Below are 17031 nucleotides of genomic sequence, written 5' to 3'. Positions count from 1 at the left end.
TGTTTTCTCCCAGTCTGTAGCTTGTCTTTTCATTTAACGGTGACTTTTGAAGAACAAATTTTAATTTTGATAAAGTCCAATTTGTCAACAATTTAAAAAAATTATACTTAATTTTTAAAGTGATAATTTAAATTGTAATTGTCTTAAGGGAAATGTTAGTGGATTATAATTTATTTTTAAAATTATAATTTAAATGATAGTTATCTTAATGGAAATGTTAATCTTTTTAAAAAAATCATTTATTTGGCTGTTCCAGGACTTAGTTGCATTGTGCACGGTCTTCATTGCCATGTGTGGGCTCTTTAAATAGCAATAGGCATGCAAGATCTTTAGCTGTGGCATGTGGGATCTAGGTCCGACCAGGGAACAAACTGGGCCCCGGCATTTTTTTCTTTTATGGGTTGTGTTTTTGGTGTCATATCTGAGAAATCTTTGTCTAACTCAAGTGAACTTTTACTCTGCTCTCATTCAAAGCATTTATTCAGAAGCACACGTGCCAGGCAGCACATGAGGGGCTGGTCATATGAAAGTGCGTAAAACACTCTCTTCCCCTCAGAGCCCTAGTAAGGACAGGGTGATGAGCAGTCCATGGCAGACAGGCATCTAGTTGCACTCATAGAGCGCTTGCCATTGGGTCAGGAAGGAGTTGGTGTTTAGTGCTCCCAGGAAGCACAGACCAACTCAAGTAATCTGACATGGAATCTCATGGCCAAAACTCTGGTTGAGGGGACAAGCATGGAGACTCTCGGAGGATTCATGAAGAGTGTTGCTAAGAGGGTTTGGGGAGAGAGAGAGAGAGGTCGTCTACTACCTTGAAAGATATTTGGCAGAATTTATGCAGTGGTTTTTACTAGCAGAGATATACCTCATCAATCCAGCAGGAATGAGGTCCTTAAAAAAGATGAATCTGTAAGAGGCAACACTGAGGACACTGCCTGGGATTGTCTGCTGTTAATGCCATAGATCTGTCATCTGTCCTGTTGTCTTTTGGAACAAGAATGGCTTCCTCAGCTTTCTGTCTGCTCACACTACTCAGGATTGGTCTTTCTAAGTTGTCAACATTAGAGATAGTTGGGTGAAGAATGTACATGAACTCTCTAATATTTTTTAGTGGTTGTTTTATAATTAGAGGAAAATTGCTTTACAGTGTTGTATTGGTAACTCTCTTATTATTTTTGGAAAAAAAAAAATTGATCTTTCTAGAGACTAAAAGAGAGGCAGTGATGCCAGGAATTCTCTCCCTCCCTGCCATGATGCTGACCATGAATCATCTTGTTGTGAACGTCTGTGTGAAGGTCCAGGATGTGAGTTGTTGTTCCTTTACTCAGCAGAGATGTTTGATCACCGTGTTTACTCTTGTTGCTGCTCTAAAAGGAGAGCAAGCAAACTTTCTTGAAGAGCAGGACTGGCCCTGGGGACAATTTTAGAGAAGGAATTGGCAACAGGATACACCAGAGAGAGAGAGAGGCGAGCTCAATGTGGCTTGCAGGTCAGAATCTCAGGGCTTGATGGGAGATCACTGGCCTTGTGCTACTCAAAGTGTGGTTCAAGAATCAGCCTCATCAGAATCACTGGGGATCTTTTGTTAAAAATGCTGTATCTCCAGCCTCACCCATAGAGTAGGGGAGCAGAGTAGATCTTCTGCCCCTGCTTCCGAAGATGGTGACGTTACTGACAAAATCTGCTTTTTATCCAGATCCCCAGGTGATTTGAAACACTTTTAGGTTTGAGAAGCGCTGATCTGGTCCAGTGGTTCTGGAGTCTCTTGCAAAAAACCCTGGGCTAAGTGCTCACCTGGGCTCTGCTTAACAATTCCAGAGACAGCCAGCCAAGGGCAGTCAGTACATGAGAACAATTCTTTTCTTTTCAGACTAGGCTAGTTAGGCAGATAGTGGATAGAAGGGGATGAATCGCTGTGCTCTATTTGCAAGTGGAGGTCAGCAGTTAGAGTCACCCTTTGAAACAGCTAATCTTTATAGCACACAGATGGCCTAAAAGGTTTGGAGGAAGCAGGAAGAGGACTTTGGTCCATTTAGCCTCCTTCCACAGTATATATAGTATTGGGAAAAAAACTAGCATTATCGTGAGAACGATTCATGCCAATTAGTTGTCATCAATTAATGTGTGTATTTACTTTAATTGGCCACATGCTCTTTTTCATACTGCGGTGAATAGATGGATGCTAGCAGTGTCTCCCAGACTTGAGTGTGCATCAGATCACACAGACAGCTTGGTAAACAAGATTTCTAAGACCTATTCCCAAAGTTTTTGATTCAATTGATGGGACAGGAACCATCATTTCCATTTCTAGCAGTTCTCAGGGGACATGATATTGGTTATAGAAGTAGTAGCTTCAGAAGCATTGTTACCACCTTAGGAAATGCATAGACCCTTATTATTGTATTTTTAAAATACAATTTACTTGGCTGCCCTGGGTCTTAGATGTGGTGTGCATGCATGCTAAGTAGCTTCAGTTGTGTCTGACTCTTTGTGACCCACCAGGCTCCTCTGTCCGTGGGGTTTCTCCAGGCAAGAATATTGGAGTGGGTTGCCATGCCCTCCTCCAGGGGATCCTTCCCTTCCAGGGATGGAACCCATGTCCCTTAAGTCTCCTTCATTGGCAAGTGGATTCTTTACCAACTAGCACCACCTGAGAAGACCTCCAGGTCATGGGTCATAGAATAACCTAGGACAAGTTAAAATACAAAAATAACCTCACAACATTCTCTGAGAGTGTTGTTTTCAAACATTGATTCTAAATTTCTGCTTCTGCAACCTACATCCAAGTTGCTTATAAGCAATGTAAATTGCTTTCATTGCTTTGTTTTCCGTCCTTTTAGTTTCTACCCACCGCTGATGGCAGGTAGATAGTTCTGATCCACTGCAGGGTGTCTGATGTTGGGGTTATAATTGGCTACTGGTGGGCAGGTGGCTCCACTGGTCAGCGTGGTGGAGACCTGCTGAGTGTGGGGGTGGCTCTGAATTGTGTGATGGTTGGGCTTCCAGGTCTTTATTGCCCTGGGTATAGTCACAGGTTCTACCCTACATTCCTGACCTCATCACCTATACTCGCACGCCCGTGATTTTGGTAGAATTGAGGGAGCACTTCTACTGTGGGAGGACCCAGGGATCTTTAACTCCTGGAGTCAAGTCAGTCTGCAGCAAACTGACAAATCTTTGGTGCAGCAGAGCACCCAGGCATCTCTGATTGGGGTTCCTTCTGGAAGATTTCTCCACCTGTGGCAGCTGTTCAGATTTGAACCATGTGCTCTGGCCTTTCTGTTGCCTCTTGTTCAAAGATTGCCTGCAGACTTCTCTGTGATGGAGGCTTCCTGCCAGTGAGAAACCAGGACCACACTTTCCACCATAACTGAGTGTAGACAGGACGCACCTCACTGAACCACCTGGCCTGTCTGACTCCATATTATTAAAAACAGAGACTCAGATTTTTTTTATAAAAAATTTATTGAGATGATGCAATTATAGGCTTTTCTTTAAAAATTATTTGCAACTCACTGGCCCTGAGAAAAGGCTTTTTTTTTGTTTTTCTTTTTTTTTTTTTTTGTTACATTCATTTGATTCAGTCCCTTATAAACCCCACACCTCATAAAACAACAAGAGATTAGAAATTAAAAAAAAAAAATTCTAGATTCAGTCTGGTTTGCAGGTGGTTGCAGTCACAGAGAGAAATGGTGAAGTGTCCACTTGGCATGTGCGAAAGATTCAGGGAGTTGTTTAGTGTTGATGCAGATGAGGCCAAAAGAGTATCAGGTTAGTCTTCTGTGGTTTGCAGGGACCGCTGTCACCACCCCCACCCCAGCTCACCCCCCACGGCTCCTTGGATCACTCCATTACTGCTCAGAAGAGGAACAGGCTGAGTGGGTGAAAACTAGCACCGAATGCTTGGGCGAAGAAACTGCCCTTTGTTCTTTGTGTGTTTCCCCAAATTTTTATCTTCAGCTTCCTGGATGGGAATGGGGTCAGATGGGGGGATAACCGGGGCTGGATCCCAGTCCTAATTCTGACCCTGGTGTGCCGTCTGCTCCTGGGACAAGTCACATGGCCTGATACTCAGATTTCCGTTCTTCAGAAGGACAGCTAACGTTTCAAACGTGTTGGATCCTAGGCAGTGAACGGTGGAAGTGGTGGTTACCTAGGCATTTAGGTACATCCTGTCATGGCCTTTAAGTTTCAGCTAAATCTACATTCTCATCTGGACAAATATCAGTGTAGGAAGATAATGGAGCAGAGGGCTCTAAACATACTGTTGAAAGGAGAGTAATCCATCAGTTGTTACTCCTCATTGCTCGTGGGGACACGCCCACCCACCAAAGGATTCGGAACATCCGAGATGTTTTACCTCAGGCAAGACAATGTCATCTGGGGACAGAAAGATCTTAGAGATAACATTACTCCCCTGGCGCCAGTCCAGCCACTTGCCACTGCTTTCTTCTGATGGAAAGGAGACACCCTGGCTACCTCAAGGTGTAGGGAAGAGAAGATGCTAGAGAATTTCAAGATCCAAGTGAGAGTGTCCGCCTTGGACACTGCTGGTGGGTAAGGTTGCTCGCTTGCAGCACTGTTCTGCCTCTTCCTTTCCCAGTTTCTCATGTTGCCAGCCAAGAGCTCCCATGATGGCAGCAGGAAAAGGCCAACCATTCCGACCAGGAACGTGCCCTTAATTTGGTCCCAGGTGAGATTTTTGTCGCCCCTAGTGTTGAAGTGAGACATTTCATCCTGGATAGATTCTGCAGGAAGAAGGTGAGCTCTCGGAGGGCAAGGATGGTGCCTGGCTCTTGGGACTGTGTCGAGCAGGTGCCCCACCCAAGTTGGCTAAGCTGAACCTGCAGTCTTTCGGGTCTGCTGTGGACATGCTGTATCCCTACTGTCAGCATCACTCAAAGATTCCCTCAAAGAACCAATGAGAAGAACCTCTGCCATTAAGGGAATGAACAGAAAACCAGTAACGGTAACATCTGGATGGACAATAAAGACTGGATTGGAGTTGACACCTTCTATTTCTCCAAGTGGCTGACAGTGCCAGCCTATGTCTTACAGATTCTTAGAGGATATTGCTTTAAATACAGAAACCCTGGGGGCAAAGGGGAATTTCCTCTGCATAATTCAACTGTTAGGATTCTTTGGACCACATGAGTCCGAGTCCTTACACTGGGGTGAACAGAGATTCTCTGATGTCACATCGCACAAAAAGCCTCAGTGATGATCCACCCTTTCTCTACAGCCCTTCAACTCAGTGACTTCCCCAGGTATTTGGCTTAATCTTCCCATTTGAGAGCCAACATCAGTCAGCTTCCAGGCTGGAAGGTTATCCCTGTGTGCTGCTGACACTCTTGAAAGACATCTGTAGCACGCTGGGTCTCATCCCCATTGGAGCAGCCTGAGCCCAAACCCTTCCTTCATCAGGGGACCCTTGAGCCCACACTGGAGGTCCGTGACCTCACTTCAGGCCCAGCATTCTAGAAGGTGGACTCGGGGGGGTGGGTGGGTGTGTGCGATGGTGGGAGGAGGCCAGCCACCTCCATGCATCTCTCTGTGGTCACATAAGAGGCAGGAACGTTTCCAGTGTCCTTGAACGACAGTCAATCTGTTTGTCCCCTCCCACTCCCTGCTGGCTGGTGTCCTTGTCAGTAGGGCTGGGGAGTGGGGGAGGGGACGGGAGAATTTCTCCTGCCTGTGTGCCCACAACCCCGGCCTGCCTGACTCCATCAGAAATGGCTGGAGGACATGCCTGGAGGTCTGCTGGCTTCATCTGCAAGCGCTGCTGACAGTGCAGACACGTACCCTGGGGAGCTATGAGATGCTCGCCCAACAAAGAAGCAGCGGAGAGAAACCAGGAGGCGGTGCTGTGTAAGGCAGGTCTAACCTTTCCGAGTAAAAAAAGACTGTACTCCTAATATTGGATTCCGAGCCTGTATTGGAAGAGTTGATTTAAGTGGCTAGAAAAAAAAAATCTAACAAGAGCTTTCTAAAAATATGTTATCATCAAAAGTACTAAGAGGTGGCACCTTCCTCATAAGATGTGACTGATCTTACTTTGAGGTGAAAAAGAGCCACGCATGAGTCCATTTTGAAACACAGCAAGGGAAGAAGGAAAAAGGGAAAAAGTGAGGAATCTGAGGAATTTCCCATCTGCCCAGGCTTGGCAAACACTGCTGACAACTGAGATGACACACTCCTGGATCCTCCTTCTCAAATGCCCTGTGTCACCAGGAAACTTTAAAAAAAATGCTAGGAATTGAGGGAAAAAAAAAAAAAAGTGAGGATATGAAACTGACTGCAAGATGGCCTTTGGGATAGAGCTGAGAAGACCCTCTGCACAATGCCACCAAACACTTGTCATCTAGTTTCTGGACCATAAGGCTTATGTTGTCTTTTTTTCTTTTTTTGCTCTGCAGCACTTGCAAACTAATCCCATGATGCTGGGGCTTCCAGATAATCTGGACAGCCTTATGCTCTGGGGAACCACCAAGCCTCACGGTCCTCACAGCTGATCGGGGTGGCCTGCTGGACTCACATGTATCTTTCCGGAGGACAGCAGCATCTCTGGGGCCTTTGGCCTCCCTCTGGCAGGGAGCCAGATGCTGGGATGTGGGTTTGATTTTTGTGGTGCCAGCTGCGAAGCACCCAGACCACGTATTCCAATGTACAGGTGTGGAAAATTCCCAAGACTCTCCAAGAGGCTGAACTCTGCTGAAAGGGCATCTGGAGTTCAACAACCAGTGAGGAGGGAGGAGCCGGGGCCAGGAAGGAAAGGGAGCCAGAGAGAGAAGAAGAGAGCTCTCCTTTTCACTTCATCTTTTGTAAGAGCATCTTTTTTTTTTTTTTTTTTCTTTTTTCCAGCCAAGACCCAACAGCAACAGGAACAAACCTGATCCACGTGGCAGGGTCAAGAGGAAACCTGAACCCTTTTGCAAATATTCTCTCTCCTGACCAGCTGGGCTTCTGCACTTTGTGAGATTTGCAAAAAAAAAAAAAAAATATATATATATATATATAATAGATATGTATTTCCATAGGAAAACAGCCTCAGATGTCTTCCCCTATATGAATGATGAAAAGTCAAACTGCATGGTCTTTTAAAAAAAAAGAACAAAAACACCATGAAACTAACAATAGGTGGAGGGGGAGGGGGAGGGATCACAGACAAGAGATTCTGATCGAGAAGGAACCATGAACGCGAGTCCCAGGCTGGTGCCCTCGGCCAGAACTCCAGCGCCGCCTTTGCTGAGTGGTTTGTCTAAGGTGCTCCGCGGGGTCCCTCGCGCTGGGCGAGAGGAGTGTTACTGCCACATCCATGTCTCTTCCTTTCTGCTCCATCTTGCCCCATCCATCCTGGGGAGTGGGGGGTGCCCTTGGCTGCTGGCCCACTAAGCTGGGAACCACTTCCTTCAACACTCGTCTTCTTGGTATATTTGTTCATCCAGCTCCTGGGACTCAAGGTGCTCCAGACGGTCTGTTCGGCCACTCATGATTTCATCTGGGGTCTTCATAAACCTTTGGAAGAGGAAACGGTGGCATGAAGAGGTTACAGTTCCCTAAAGTTGTCTTCACCTTGAGCTCTTTAAAAAGAGGGGCCCGTCACCTTCACGTAGCTGGAGGTCTACTAACCCTGATCGTTAATGCTAACCTAGCGTCTTCTGAGAAAAAGATACCCTGGGCTCTCACTGCTTGAAAGCTGGCAAAATAACTATAAAAAAGGCTGGGAGGATGGTGAAGAAGATGGAGCAGGCAGTGCATCCCTGCACGACCATCTGAGAGGACCCTGGGAGATATATACCCATCTCCATCCCAGACTATAAGCCCAAGTGATGGTATTCAAAACTTGAATCTAACTTGAAGGATACAATTAAATGCTGGATGGAAAGCTTGGGTAACAGGGCCAGACAGTGGGGCTTTTGGAAATTAGAAAGGCCAAGAGAAAGACATTTTTCGGCGTTATCACTGATGTACCCTAAATGCCAGCCATTCACTCCCTTTATTCTGTCTTCCTTGGCAGCTGGGTGCCTACAGCCAGCCTCATCTCAGTTGCTGGGTTCATTTGGAAGTAACGTCAGTGGCACATTCTGACCATGACCATGGTTCAGGAAGGGAGCCAGGGTGCAAACGTCCCATCCTTACGGTAAGAAGGCCCTTTCCACAGCCTGTACACCATTCCCTTCCCCTATACTCTGCCTGGTACCATATGACCTGTCTTAGAACAGGCATTTTCTGTCCTCACTCCACATTCAAAAGCCTATGACGGCTTGTTAAGGATTCACACTTTGGCCTGCTCCTTGGGCCTCTCTGTCATCTCAACCCAGGAAACTCCTGTTTTCCACTGTTTACAAGTGTGAACTCTATTCCAGTCCAGCCAGTCTTTTTTTCTGATGCAAGTCACAGCTCATTGCTGACCTCCAAACCTTTAGCTTTGCCTTTGTTTGGAACCCTCTTGACTCCTTCCCCTGTCTGAGACCAACTCATTCTCTGAGCTGGGTCTCACCATCAAAGAGCTGAAAATCTTCAAGCGTCCCTACAATTTAACACTTTACTCAATTACATACCTGGTTCCATACTGAGAAGCCTTGGTTTTGGGGTGAGTCTGGTTCTCGACATTCATTTCCTCAAAAATGACTAATCCCTTGTCACAAATAGCATTCTTCTTTCCTTCTGTCTTACTGAAATCACTACTGGAAACCTGTGAGCCTTCCACCTCTGACTACTTTTCTTTTCTGCCCATTATTGCTCATCTTTTCAAGCAGGGTGATCTGTAGCATCCACAGCCTGTCTTTCACTTTTATGCTGTAGCTAAAACTTCTCCCTCGACATCTGAAGTCACTGATCATCCCCTCCAGGCTGAGTCCTCAGATGTGCTATGTCTGACCCTACCTTTGGATGGCTCTTCCATATTAAGTTTCTGATACTTCCCACCAGGCTTGTCCAGAAACATTATCAAAAGCTTCCTGAGGTTATAAAACTGATATAAAATGTAACCCTCTAACCTTCTAGGAGCTTATGACCTACTTGTGGGGAGGAGTTCACATGTACAGCTATTAGAAATGTAAATCATGGTGTGGCACAGGGCCAAGGGATCCCAAGAGATGATGGAAGAAGATATTTGGGTGTGTTTGAGCCACGGAAGGTGGCCTCATAAAGAGAAGTAGACTTGAGGTAGATTTGGTGGTTTATGTTTAAAATGTTCAAGTGATTTACATTTCTGAGACACAGAACCACATTAGTGTTGGAGGGCAGCTGGCAATGTGTATTAAGAATCTAGCTGGCAGGGGCATGGACCAGAGGTAGAGATTGCTGAATCTAGGTGTCAATTGTGAAGTCTAGACATCAGCCTCCACTGCCCGGGAAGCAATAATCATGTGTCTGCCTTGCTTTCATCTTCCAGGTCTCATGGGAGTACTTGCCATTGGTAGATTCTAACCTGGAACCTGGTGGTAAGAAATCTCAGGAAATGAGGTTTCCAGTCTTCTAGCCCCTGCAACACAGACTGGAGTAGGAACGGAGCCAGTGGACAGTCCAGCACAGGGGTGACTGGGATGGAGGAAGGCTCAGAGATAACTCTGGTGTAAAGGTTGGTTGCTTAAACAGTGGTGATGCCACTGCTGATCTAATAGGAATTCTTAGGGTAGGCGGATGTCCAGTATGGGAAAAGGCTGGTCTTGAACATTTCATGTCTGAGATACTAATGTGATATTTAAGTGGATATCTCTTCCAAGAAGCTCTTGAACATTAACCACTTACTGACCAGAGACTTACTCACACATCTTTTGTTACCTGAATGTTATTGATTGGAGTGTTTCAGTATTTCAATTCCATAATAAATTCGATTCTGCAAAAATCCCCTAGTCAATAATGTGTTAAGATTTAGAATTCCAGGGAGATTTTATAGCTGCATGTAGAGACTTGACAGCCCCATCACGGAGGTGATAACTAAGCTGTGTCATGGGATCCATTCGTGCAGGAAACTAGTATAGAGTGGGAGGAACAGAAGCCAAGGACTGAGTTTAGGGTGAAGGATGAAGGGAAGGCATCAGCAGAGCCAGAGAAAGGAGGGGTCTCTTTGCATTTTATTCTGTTTCCAGCTCTTGAAAAGCCTTCTCTGTTTCTTTCGAAGATCACAATTGTTTTTACTGCCCCTAAGTTACTGTGCCTTCCCAGCACTGGCACCCAGGTTCTTTCGGATAAGTGATTATCCCAGTGAGCTCGTGTGCTCAAACACAGTGTCATTCAGTCTCTTTCTACCCCCAGTCCACATCTCAAGCCCCATCTGTAACTCTCTTCCGTACCTGCCAAAACCCAGAACCTAAGGTCTGGGGCCCACCTTCTCCTCAGCTTCACGTGGTCTCAACACATCAATTACCACCAGTGTCAGAGGGCTATGTCTGCCTCTCCTGATTGGTCCCTTAGAGACCTTCTTTTTCCTCTTCTAACTGTATGTGATTCCCTGGGAATCACAATCTATGGCGGTAGGTTAAGTGGTTAGAACTCGTAAGCTGGGAGGAATTCTGGGAAGAGGAATGTCTAGTTCAGTGGCTTTCAGACATTTACCATGCATTGTCATAAATATATTTTACAGTATGACTCATCACACGCGTGCTCACACACACACCCGACTACCCCAGAAACACAATTTTCATGAAGCCACACTCTTAATTCATATGACACAGTCTGATAGTTCCAACTCTATCCTTTCCTATTCAGTTCTGTTCTATTTCATTAAAAAAAAAAAAACAAACAAACTGATTCATTAAATCTGTTTCATGACTCACTAACAGGTCATGACAAACACCAGCCCAGTGTTGGCAACCTGGACGTCTACGTTTCTTTAGTCCCCTTCTTTGCCATTAGCTCCTCTGATTGCTCCCTTTAACTATACTGGATATAGATGCCAGATAATACTGTTTGATCACTGCATTATTTTAAAGGTGAGTCAGACTGTGTTGATTTACTTTTGGCTTTCTTCTAGGACAGACATAAGCAAACAAAAAGTTCTTTTCCCTTAAATTCTAACCAACCAGCAACCTGGTCTCCAGTGAGTGGCAGTGATGGCTTTGAGGATCAGACAAAGCAGGTAGAGACCTCAACCGTCTCCCTCCTCCATCTTATTTCAAGAAAACAATATCCTCCCAGAAGAAGGAAAGGAGAAAAAGGAAGTGCTACCTGAACAAAAGCCTTTGTCCCGGCTCCTTCCTGATAATGTTTAGTTTGTAGTAGTGGCGCAGGGCTCTGGACATTTTCTCATAGGTCATGTTTGTTCTGTTCTGTTTGTTCAGAGGAGGAAGAGAGAGAGAAAAAAAAGCACAAAGACACAATGAAATGAACCTCAGAAACAGGCGCTGGAGGAGTTACTCACATCCAGCTCCACAGGGTGCTCCCGTGGCCCTGCCAGGCCCACCCCGGGCTTTGTCCCCCGTGTCCTTGGCCGAGGTCTCTCCTAAGGTGAGTCCAGCCAACAGAGCACACCCCGCCTAGGCCTCCCCGACTTCCTCTCCCAGGACCGCGCTCTGTTGTGCCCGAAGAATTTCCTGCGGGTCCCCCTATCTGGGGTCATCCTTCACCTTCTGACCCACAGAGAATTTCTCTTCCTTTTGCCCTTTCTAAAAAAGAAAAAACAACACACAAAAAAGTGACCTTTCTCAAACTTGTGTTTCTCGTTTGTCATTTTAAGGAAGAGATTTTTTTTTGTTTAAATTCCTGTTGTGGAAGCAAGAATACAGTGGTTCGGAGCCCTGGGGCAAGGGCACCCTGTGGGAGCTGAGGAGCGATTTTTCTCAGTGACTCACGGGATGGAGGGTGTCCATGGGGCCTGGCCATATTTGGTCATGGCCTCTGGCAGGTTCTCCTTAGCGGGCCCAGGGCACGGGCTGCCTGCCGTCCGGGAAACTGCAGCTGGGGCAGAGCTCGGCAGGGCCTCCCCTGGGCCGTCCCCTTGGGCTGATCGGAGTGGGGCCTTCCTGGTGTCTTGTCAGCTCTGTCCCATGTCTATCTGCCTATGGCCAGGCCTGGATCTTGGTGACTTTTTTTTTTTTAAGTAGGACTACTGATTTATCTCAAATTTTTTTTTTTTTTAAACAGGGGAACTCTGTATTTTATTTTACTGTGATAAGAACACCAAATGTGAGATCTATCCTCCTAAAGTTTTAAGTGGGCAATACAGCACTTAATACAGCGTTAACTGTAGGTACACTGTTGTACAGCAGGCTCTAGAACTTGCTCATCTTGACTAATGCAGGCTTTCTGTCCAATGGTTGGTAACTCCCCATTTTTCCCCCTCTTCCCAACCCTTGGCAACACCAGTCCACTCCCGGCCTCGGTGAAATTTGTCTGCTTTAGATCTAACTTCATTTAAGTGAAATCAGGCAGTATTTGTCTTTCTGTGACTGGTTTATTTCACTCAGCATCCTGTCCTCAAGGTTCATCCACGTTGCCACATGCAGCCAAATCTTTTTAAAAAGCGTAATACTACTCCACTGTGTGTATATAGCTCGATTTCGTTATTCATTCATCTATCCGTGATGTTCAGGTTGTTTTACCCACCTTTTACATCTATGTACTTTAATGATTTTTTTTTAAACTATGAACGACTAAGTCTTTAAAATTTGATTCCCTCTTCCCAAGCTGGAAAAACTGTGGGGCAGTCAGAATTCTTGCAGGGTTTGCTTTTCAGGGAGATGTTTTAAAGTCAAGAAGATAAGCATTTTCCCTGTAGAACTGGGCGTTTGTGACCATGGGAGTGTCTAACAGAGTGGAACAGAAGCGACACCTCCCAAAGGCCCCTCGTGAGTTATAAAGTGCTGCATTGCATCCCTGGTCCCTGGTTCTTAACACTGGCGTGGGCAGCAGCAGAGCCAGGCCACAGTGGGGGAGTGATGGTTAGTCATCACGAGGCCCATCAGACCGGGAGATGCTGAGTTAACTGCAGCCTGGCACGAGGAACACATGGAAAGGGGCATCTTTAATTACTTCCTTCCCTTTGCAACTGTCTTAATTGTTTGTCCAGTGAGGAATAAACTGAATAATTACAGGCCGACTTAGGAAGCAGAAGACAATTACCCTCCAACCCAGGGACAAAAACTGGATTTGGGACCTAGTTTATGGAACAAATGTCTGATGCCCTTTTTACCTTATGGTTTCCCCACAGTCGAGCCAGTCCATTGGGATCCACTATCCGGAATATTTTGGATTCTTTGTCCTCCCATCGGATGAAGTTTTCGTACCGGCTGTCAGAAAGCAACTGATAGACGTAATCCCAAAGCAGTCTACAGTCTACAGAGGAAAAGGGCAAGAAAACACCATTGACAAGGCTGCTTGTAAGCATGAAGAGCAAGAATCAAGAAAATAATCGAGGAACTGCTTTTGCCTTCTTCGGATTGAGTCCAACCTCCTTGTTTTAGGAACTCCTTGGCAGTCCAGTGGTTAGGACTCTGTGCTTTCCCTGCCAAGGGCCAGGGTTCAATCCCGCAAGCCAAAACAAAAACAACAAAACTTTTACAGTGACGAGACCAAGGCACAGAGAGACCGGGGAGATGGCGACCTTTGACCTGTGGAGGCCTTCGAGACCATCCTGGCCCAGACCCCCACTCCCTGCGAGCTCAGATGAGGACACAGCAACCCGGAAAGAGGAAAGGACTGGTCTACGGTCATGACCCACGATTTGAACTTGACTAGAGCCCACAGGAGGGACAGAACAAGCTCTAACGGGAAATGAATTGGTTCTGAAAAGGGGCTGAAGACAGGATGGCAGGTAAAGGGCAGAGAGTGCCCTCGTGTTCCGGAGAGGGCGGTGTGGTGTCAGTGATGGGGTGGAAGGTCCTTTGGTGGGGGGGCAGTGAACAGATGGAGATGTGATGACTAAGGTTGGCTGTGGGAAAGGAAGACCCATGTGGTTTAAGAAAACAGCCACCTTAGAGCTACTTTGGAGGTTTTTGAAATAGTTTTATTATAATGGAATCAGGGTAGAAAGGAACCCAGGGCAAAAAAAAAAAAAATCTGTTTCTCCATGTGCAGAACAGATGTTGGATTGCTTGGTCAGGCAACACATCTTCCTTAGCACAGGCCAGGTGCTGGGCTAGGCCTTGCCTTTTGGCTATGGGTTGGCAAATTCCACGAGAAGAGGCAGACTGCACCTTGACCTTGCTGCAGTGCTTACTGGATTAGTGCCAGACGGGACGTGGCCTGCTCCCCGGCACAGCCTTGACAGGGGCATGGGGACAGATGTGGACTTTGCGGCTCTAATTGGTGCAGGACCAGCCTCGGGATGAGAGTCAGAGACTCACCTTCTCAGGTGTGCACTGATATTTTGGGGAGCACTGGCCAGCACGGCTGGTCGTAAATGAGTAAGTATTGGACACCGTGTGTGTGTTCTGCATGTTACCATGTTATTTCTGACCCTCACTTGGCGTGCCACCTCCTTCCTAATCCTCTTGTGCCCCCCAGGTCAGTGGGATCTGAACTCTGGGGCTTCTGTATGGCCAGGAGGAACGTCTAATCTTGACTTGGGCTATCTCAGCGCCAACACATTCACCTCCCAGAGCACAAAACGCACCCTCCTTGGGCACACGTTTACAGGAGGAATCGAGTCAGGTCGCACTGGGCAAGTTTTTTCAATCTCCCTGAGGTTCCTCCGTTATGAAAGGGGAACGACAACAGTGACTCTTTCCGAGACTACTGTATGAGTGATGATGCGAGTGAAGAAGACAGTAAGGAGTGTCCCGATGACAGTGCATGCTGGGTGCTGCTTGCAGGCACGGGGCCACGCACGCCTCCAGCCACTTGCTTCTGACCCTCAGGACACCCGGTGCGGCCAGCGCTGTCGCGATTCCTACTTCACGGCTGAGGAAGCTGGGGCTTAGAGGGTTTGGTCATCGGCTCAAAGGCACAGTTTATGACACAGGTCAGAGTTCCTGCTGAGAACTCTGTTCCCAGAGAAGTTGGTTCACAGGTGTCTATCAGTCAAGCTTTAGGACTTTTCCAAGCAGGATTGAGTGTGTCCAGCCTTCCCTCCGAACAGCAGAAGGAACTGGCGCACAGCGCAGCATCTTCCAGGAGGGAAAAGTGTGAGTGTTAGTCGCTCAGTTGTGTCCGACTCTGTGACCCCCATGGACTGTAGCCCGCCAGACCCCTCTGTCCATGGGGGTTCTCCAGGCAAGAATACTGGAGAGGTTGTCATTGCCTTCTCCAGGGGATCTTCCCCACCCATGGATTGAACTGGGTTTCCTCAATTGCAGGCGGATTCCTTACCATCTGAGCCACCAGGGGAGTATCTTTTAGGCAGCAACCGTGAAACTTAAATTGGACATCCATTAAAATTAAAATGACCAGATGTCTTTTTTTTAACATCTATTTTTTCTTCAGTTACTTATGCTTTAAATGTCATATCTAAGAAATAGTTGCCTAATCCATGGTCACAAATACTTCTGCCTATGTTTTCTTCTAAGAGTTTTACATTTTCAGTTATCTTTTTTGTTTTTTAAATTTGGGTGCACGGAGAGGCATGTGGAACCTCCCTGAACAGGGATCTAACATGAGCCCCCTGAGTGGAAGCATGGAGTCTTAACCACTGGACCGCCAAGAAGTCTGACCATACATCTTTAGTATCCCTTACTGTATCCTTTTTTTCCCCCGATTGATCTATGTCTAAAATTTAATGTGGCGACTTCTCTGGTAGTCCAGTGGTTAAGACCCAGCCCCCTTCCACTGCAGGGAGTGCAGGTTCGTTCCCTGATAAGGGAAGCTAAGATCCCACATGGCATGCAGCCAGAAACTCAAAACATAATACAGGAGCAATACTGTGTAACAAATCCAATAAAGATTTTTTAAAATGGTGCACATTAAAAAAAAAAATTAAGTTGACATGTGGTTTCTTGTGTTTCACCAAGGGACCTGTGGTGTCCTTCTTAGAGAATTTCTGGCGTTTGGACCCCACGCTTACGAAAGCTGGCCAGCGATTCTGTTACCAACCCTGCCTGACGCTGTACTTGTGGTTGCCAGAGGGGGGTGCTAAGGAGCAAGGAGACAGCAAGGGGACCAGTCCCAGCAAGAGGAAGTACCTTGGGAGGTGAGTGCCACGCTATCCCAGACTGAGAATAACCGAGCTCATTTTTAAGGCACTTGTAAGAGGGCAACTCCAGGCAAAGTGGTGAAGCCGGCAGTGTCATTCTCCCTCTCTGCCACCTCCTTGTCTTATATCATTTTTATCATAGGTGAAAAAAACAGAGAACTGAAGTGAAAGAGTGAAGTTGCTCAGTCGTGTCCGACTCTTTGTGACCCCATGGACTGTAGCCTACCAGGCTCCTCCATCCATGGGATTCTCCAGGCAAGAGTACTGGAGTGGGTTGCCATTTCCTTCTCCAATAGAGAACTGAATTGCAGTTTAATTGTCCAGTTTGTGTCTTACCGTCAAACAGCAGATAGGTTTTAATTTCCAACAGCCTCTTCCAAGTGGAAGCCATCTGACAGAACCAAATATTATCACACAAAATGCCCTTCCACTAGGAGGAACAAAGGTGGTTTGTGAAGAGCTTCTTGTCCATGTTTCTTGACAAGGTTACAATCTTTTTTACCACCTAGAGGCTTGATGACACCTTTTGGATGCTTGTGGATGGGAGAATAAGATTCTCTAGAGTAAATCATTGTAATACAGTTTAATAATTAAAAAAAAGACTGATTTGGTCATCTTTAGCAGTTTGATAGAAAGAACTTTTTTTTGCCCACATGAAGGTAAGCGATGTATGGGCAGTCCTCTCAACCTTGAGAACTTCCTGGAGCTAAAATGTAAGATGACTGTTGTCTTGACACCGTCTGGCTCAAGGATTTTCACTTTCATTGTTTCTATTGCTTCTCTTTTACTGCCTTGTACATTCTATTTCTCATAAAATGGTGACGTGAGAACCAGACCATTTCTCAAAGTAAGGGCTTAAACCAGTTCTGGGTACCTACCACGCTGGGTTCTTGAGAGGCATCAAACTGGGAACTTCACATTGTAGATCATTTACTGAAAAAGGTCTAGAATGTGATCTG

At 46.3% G+C, this 17031-nt stretch overlaps 1 protein-coding gene across 5 annotated transcripts in view; it reads right to left on the bottom strand.

Annotated features, from left to right (window-relative positions):
* Nucleotides 1-3077: 3077 nt before the first annotated feature.
* ETV6 (ETS variant transcription factor 6) overlaps nt 3078-17031 on the bottom strand; it is a 276141-nt gene continuing 262187 nt past the window's right edge. For 4 of the 5 annotated variants that reach the window (XM_061125021.1, XM_061125022.1, XM_061125024.1 and 1 more), the window contains exons 7-9: nt 13136-13278; nt 11173-11273; nt 3078-7515 (exon numbers count right to left, since the gene is read on the bottom strand). In XM_061125021.1, coding sequence (XP_060981004.1) covers nt 7410-7515; nt 11173-11273; nt 13136-13278 — 350 coding nt within the window. In that variant the 3' untranslated portion in view covers nt 3078-7409. The remainder of the gene's footprint in view (nt 7516-11172; nt 11274-13135; nt 13279-17031) is intronic. The other variant, XM_061125023.1, reaches the window with a different exon arrangement.

The sequence above is a fragment of the Dama dama genome, chromosome 22 (assembly GCF_033118175.1).
Source record: "Dama dama isolate Ldn47 chromosome 22, ASM3311817v1, whole genome shotgun sequence".
Taxonomy (NCBI): domain Eukaryota; kingdom Metazoa; phylum Chordata; class Mammalia; order Artiodactyla; family Cervidae; genus Dama; species Dama dama.
This window is presented reverse-complemented; position numbering and strand designations above follow the sequence as displayed.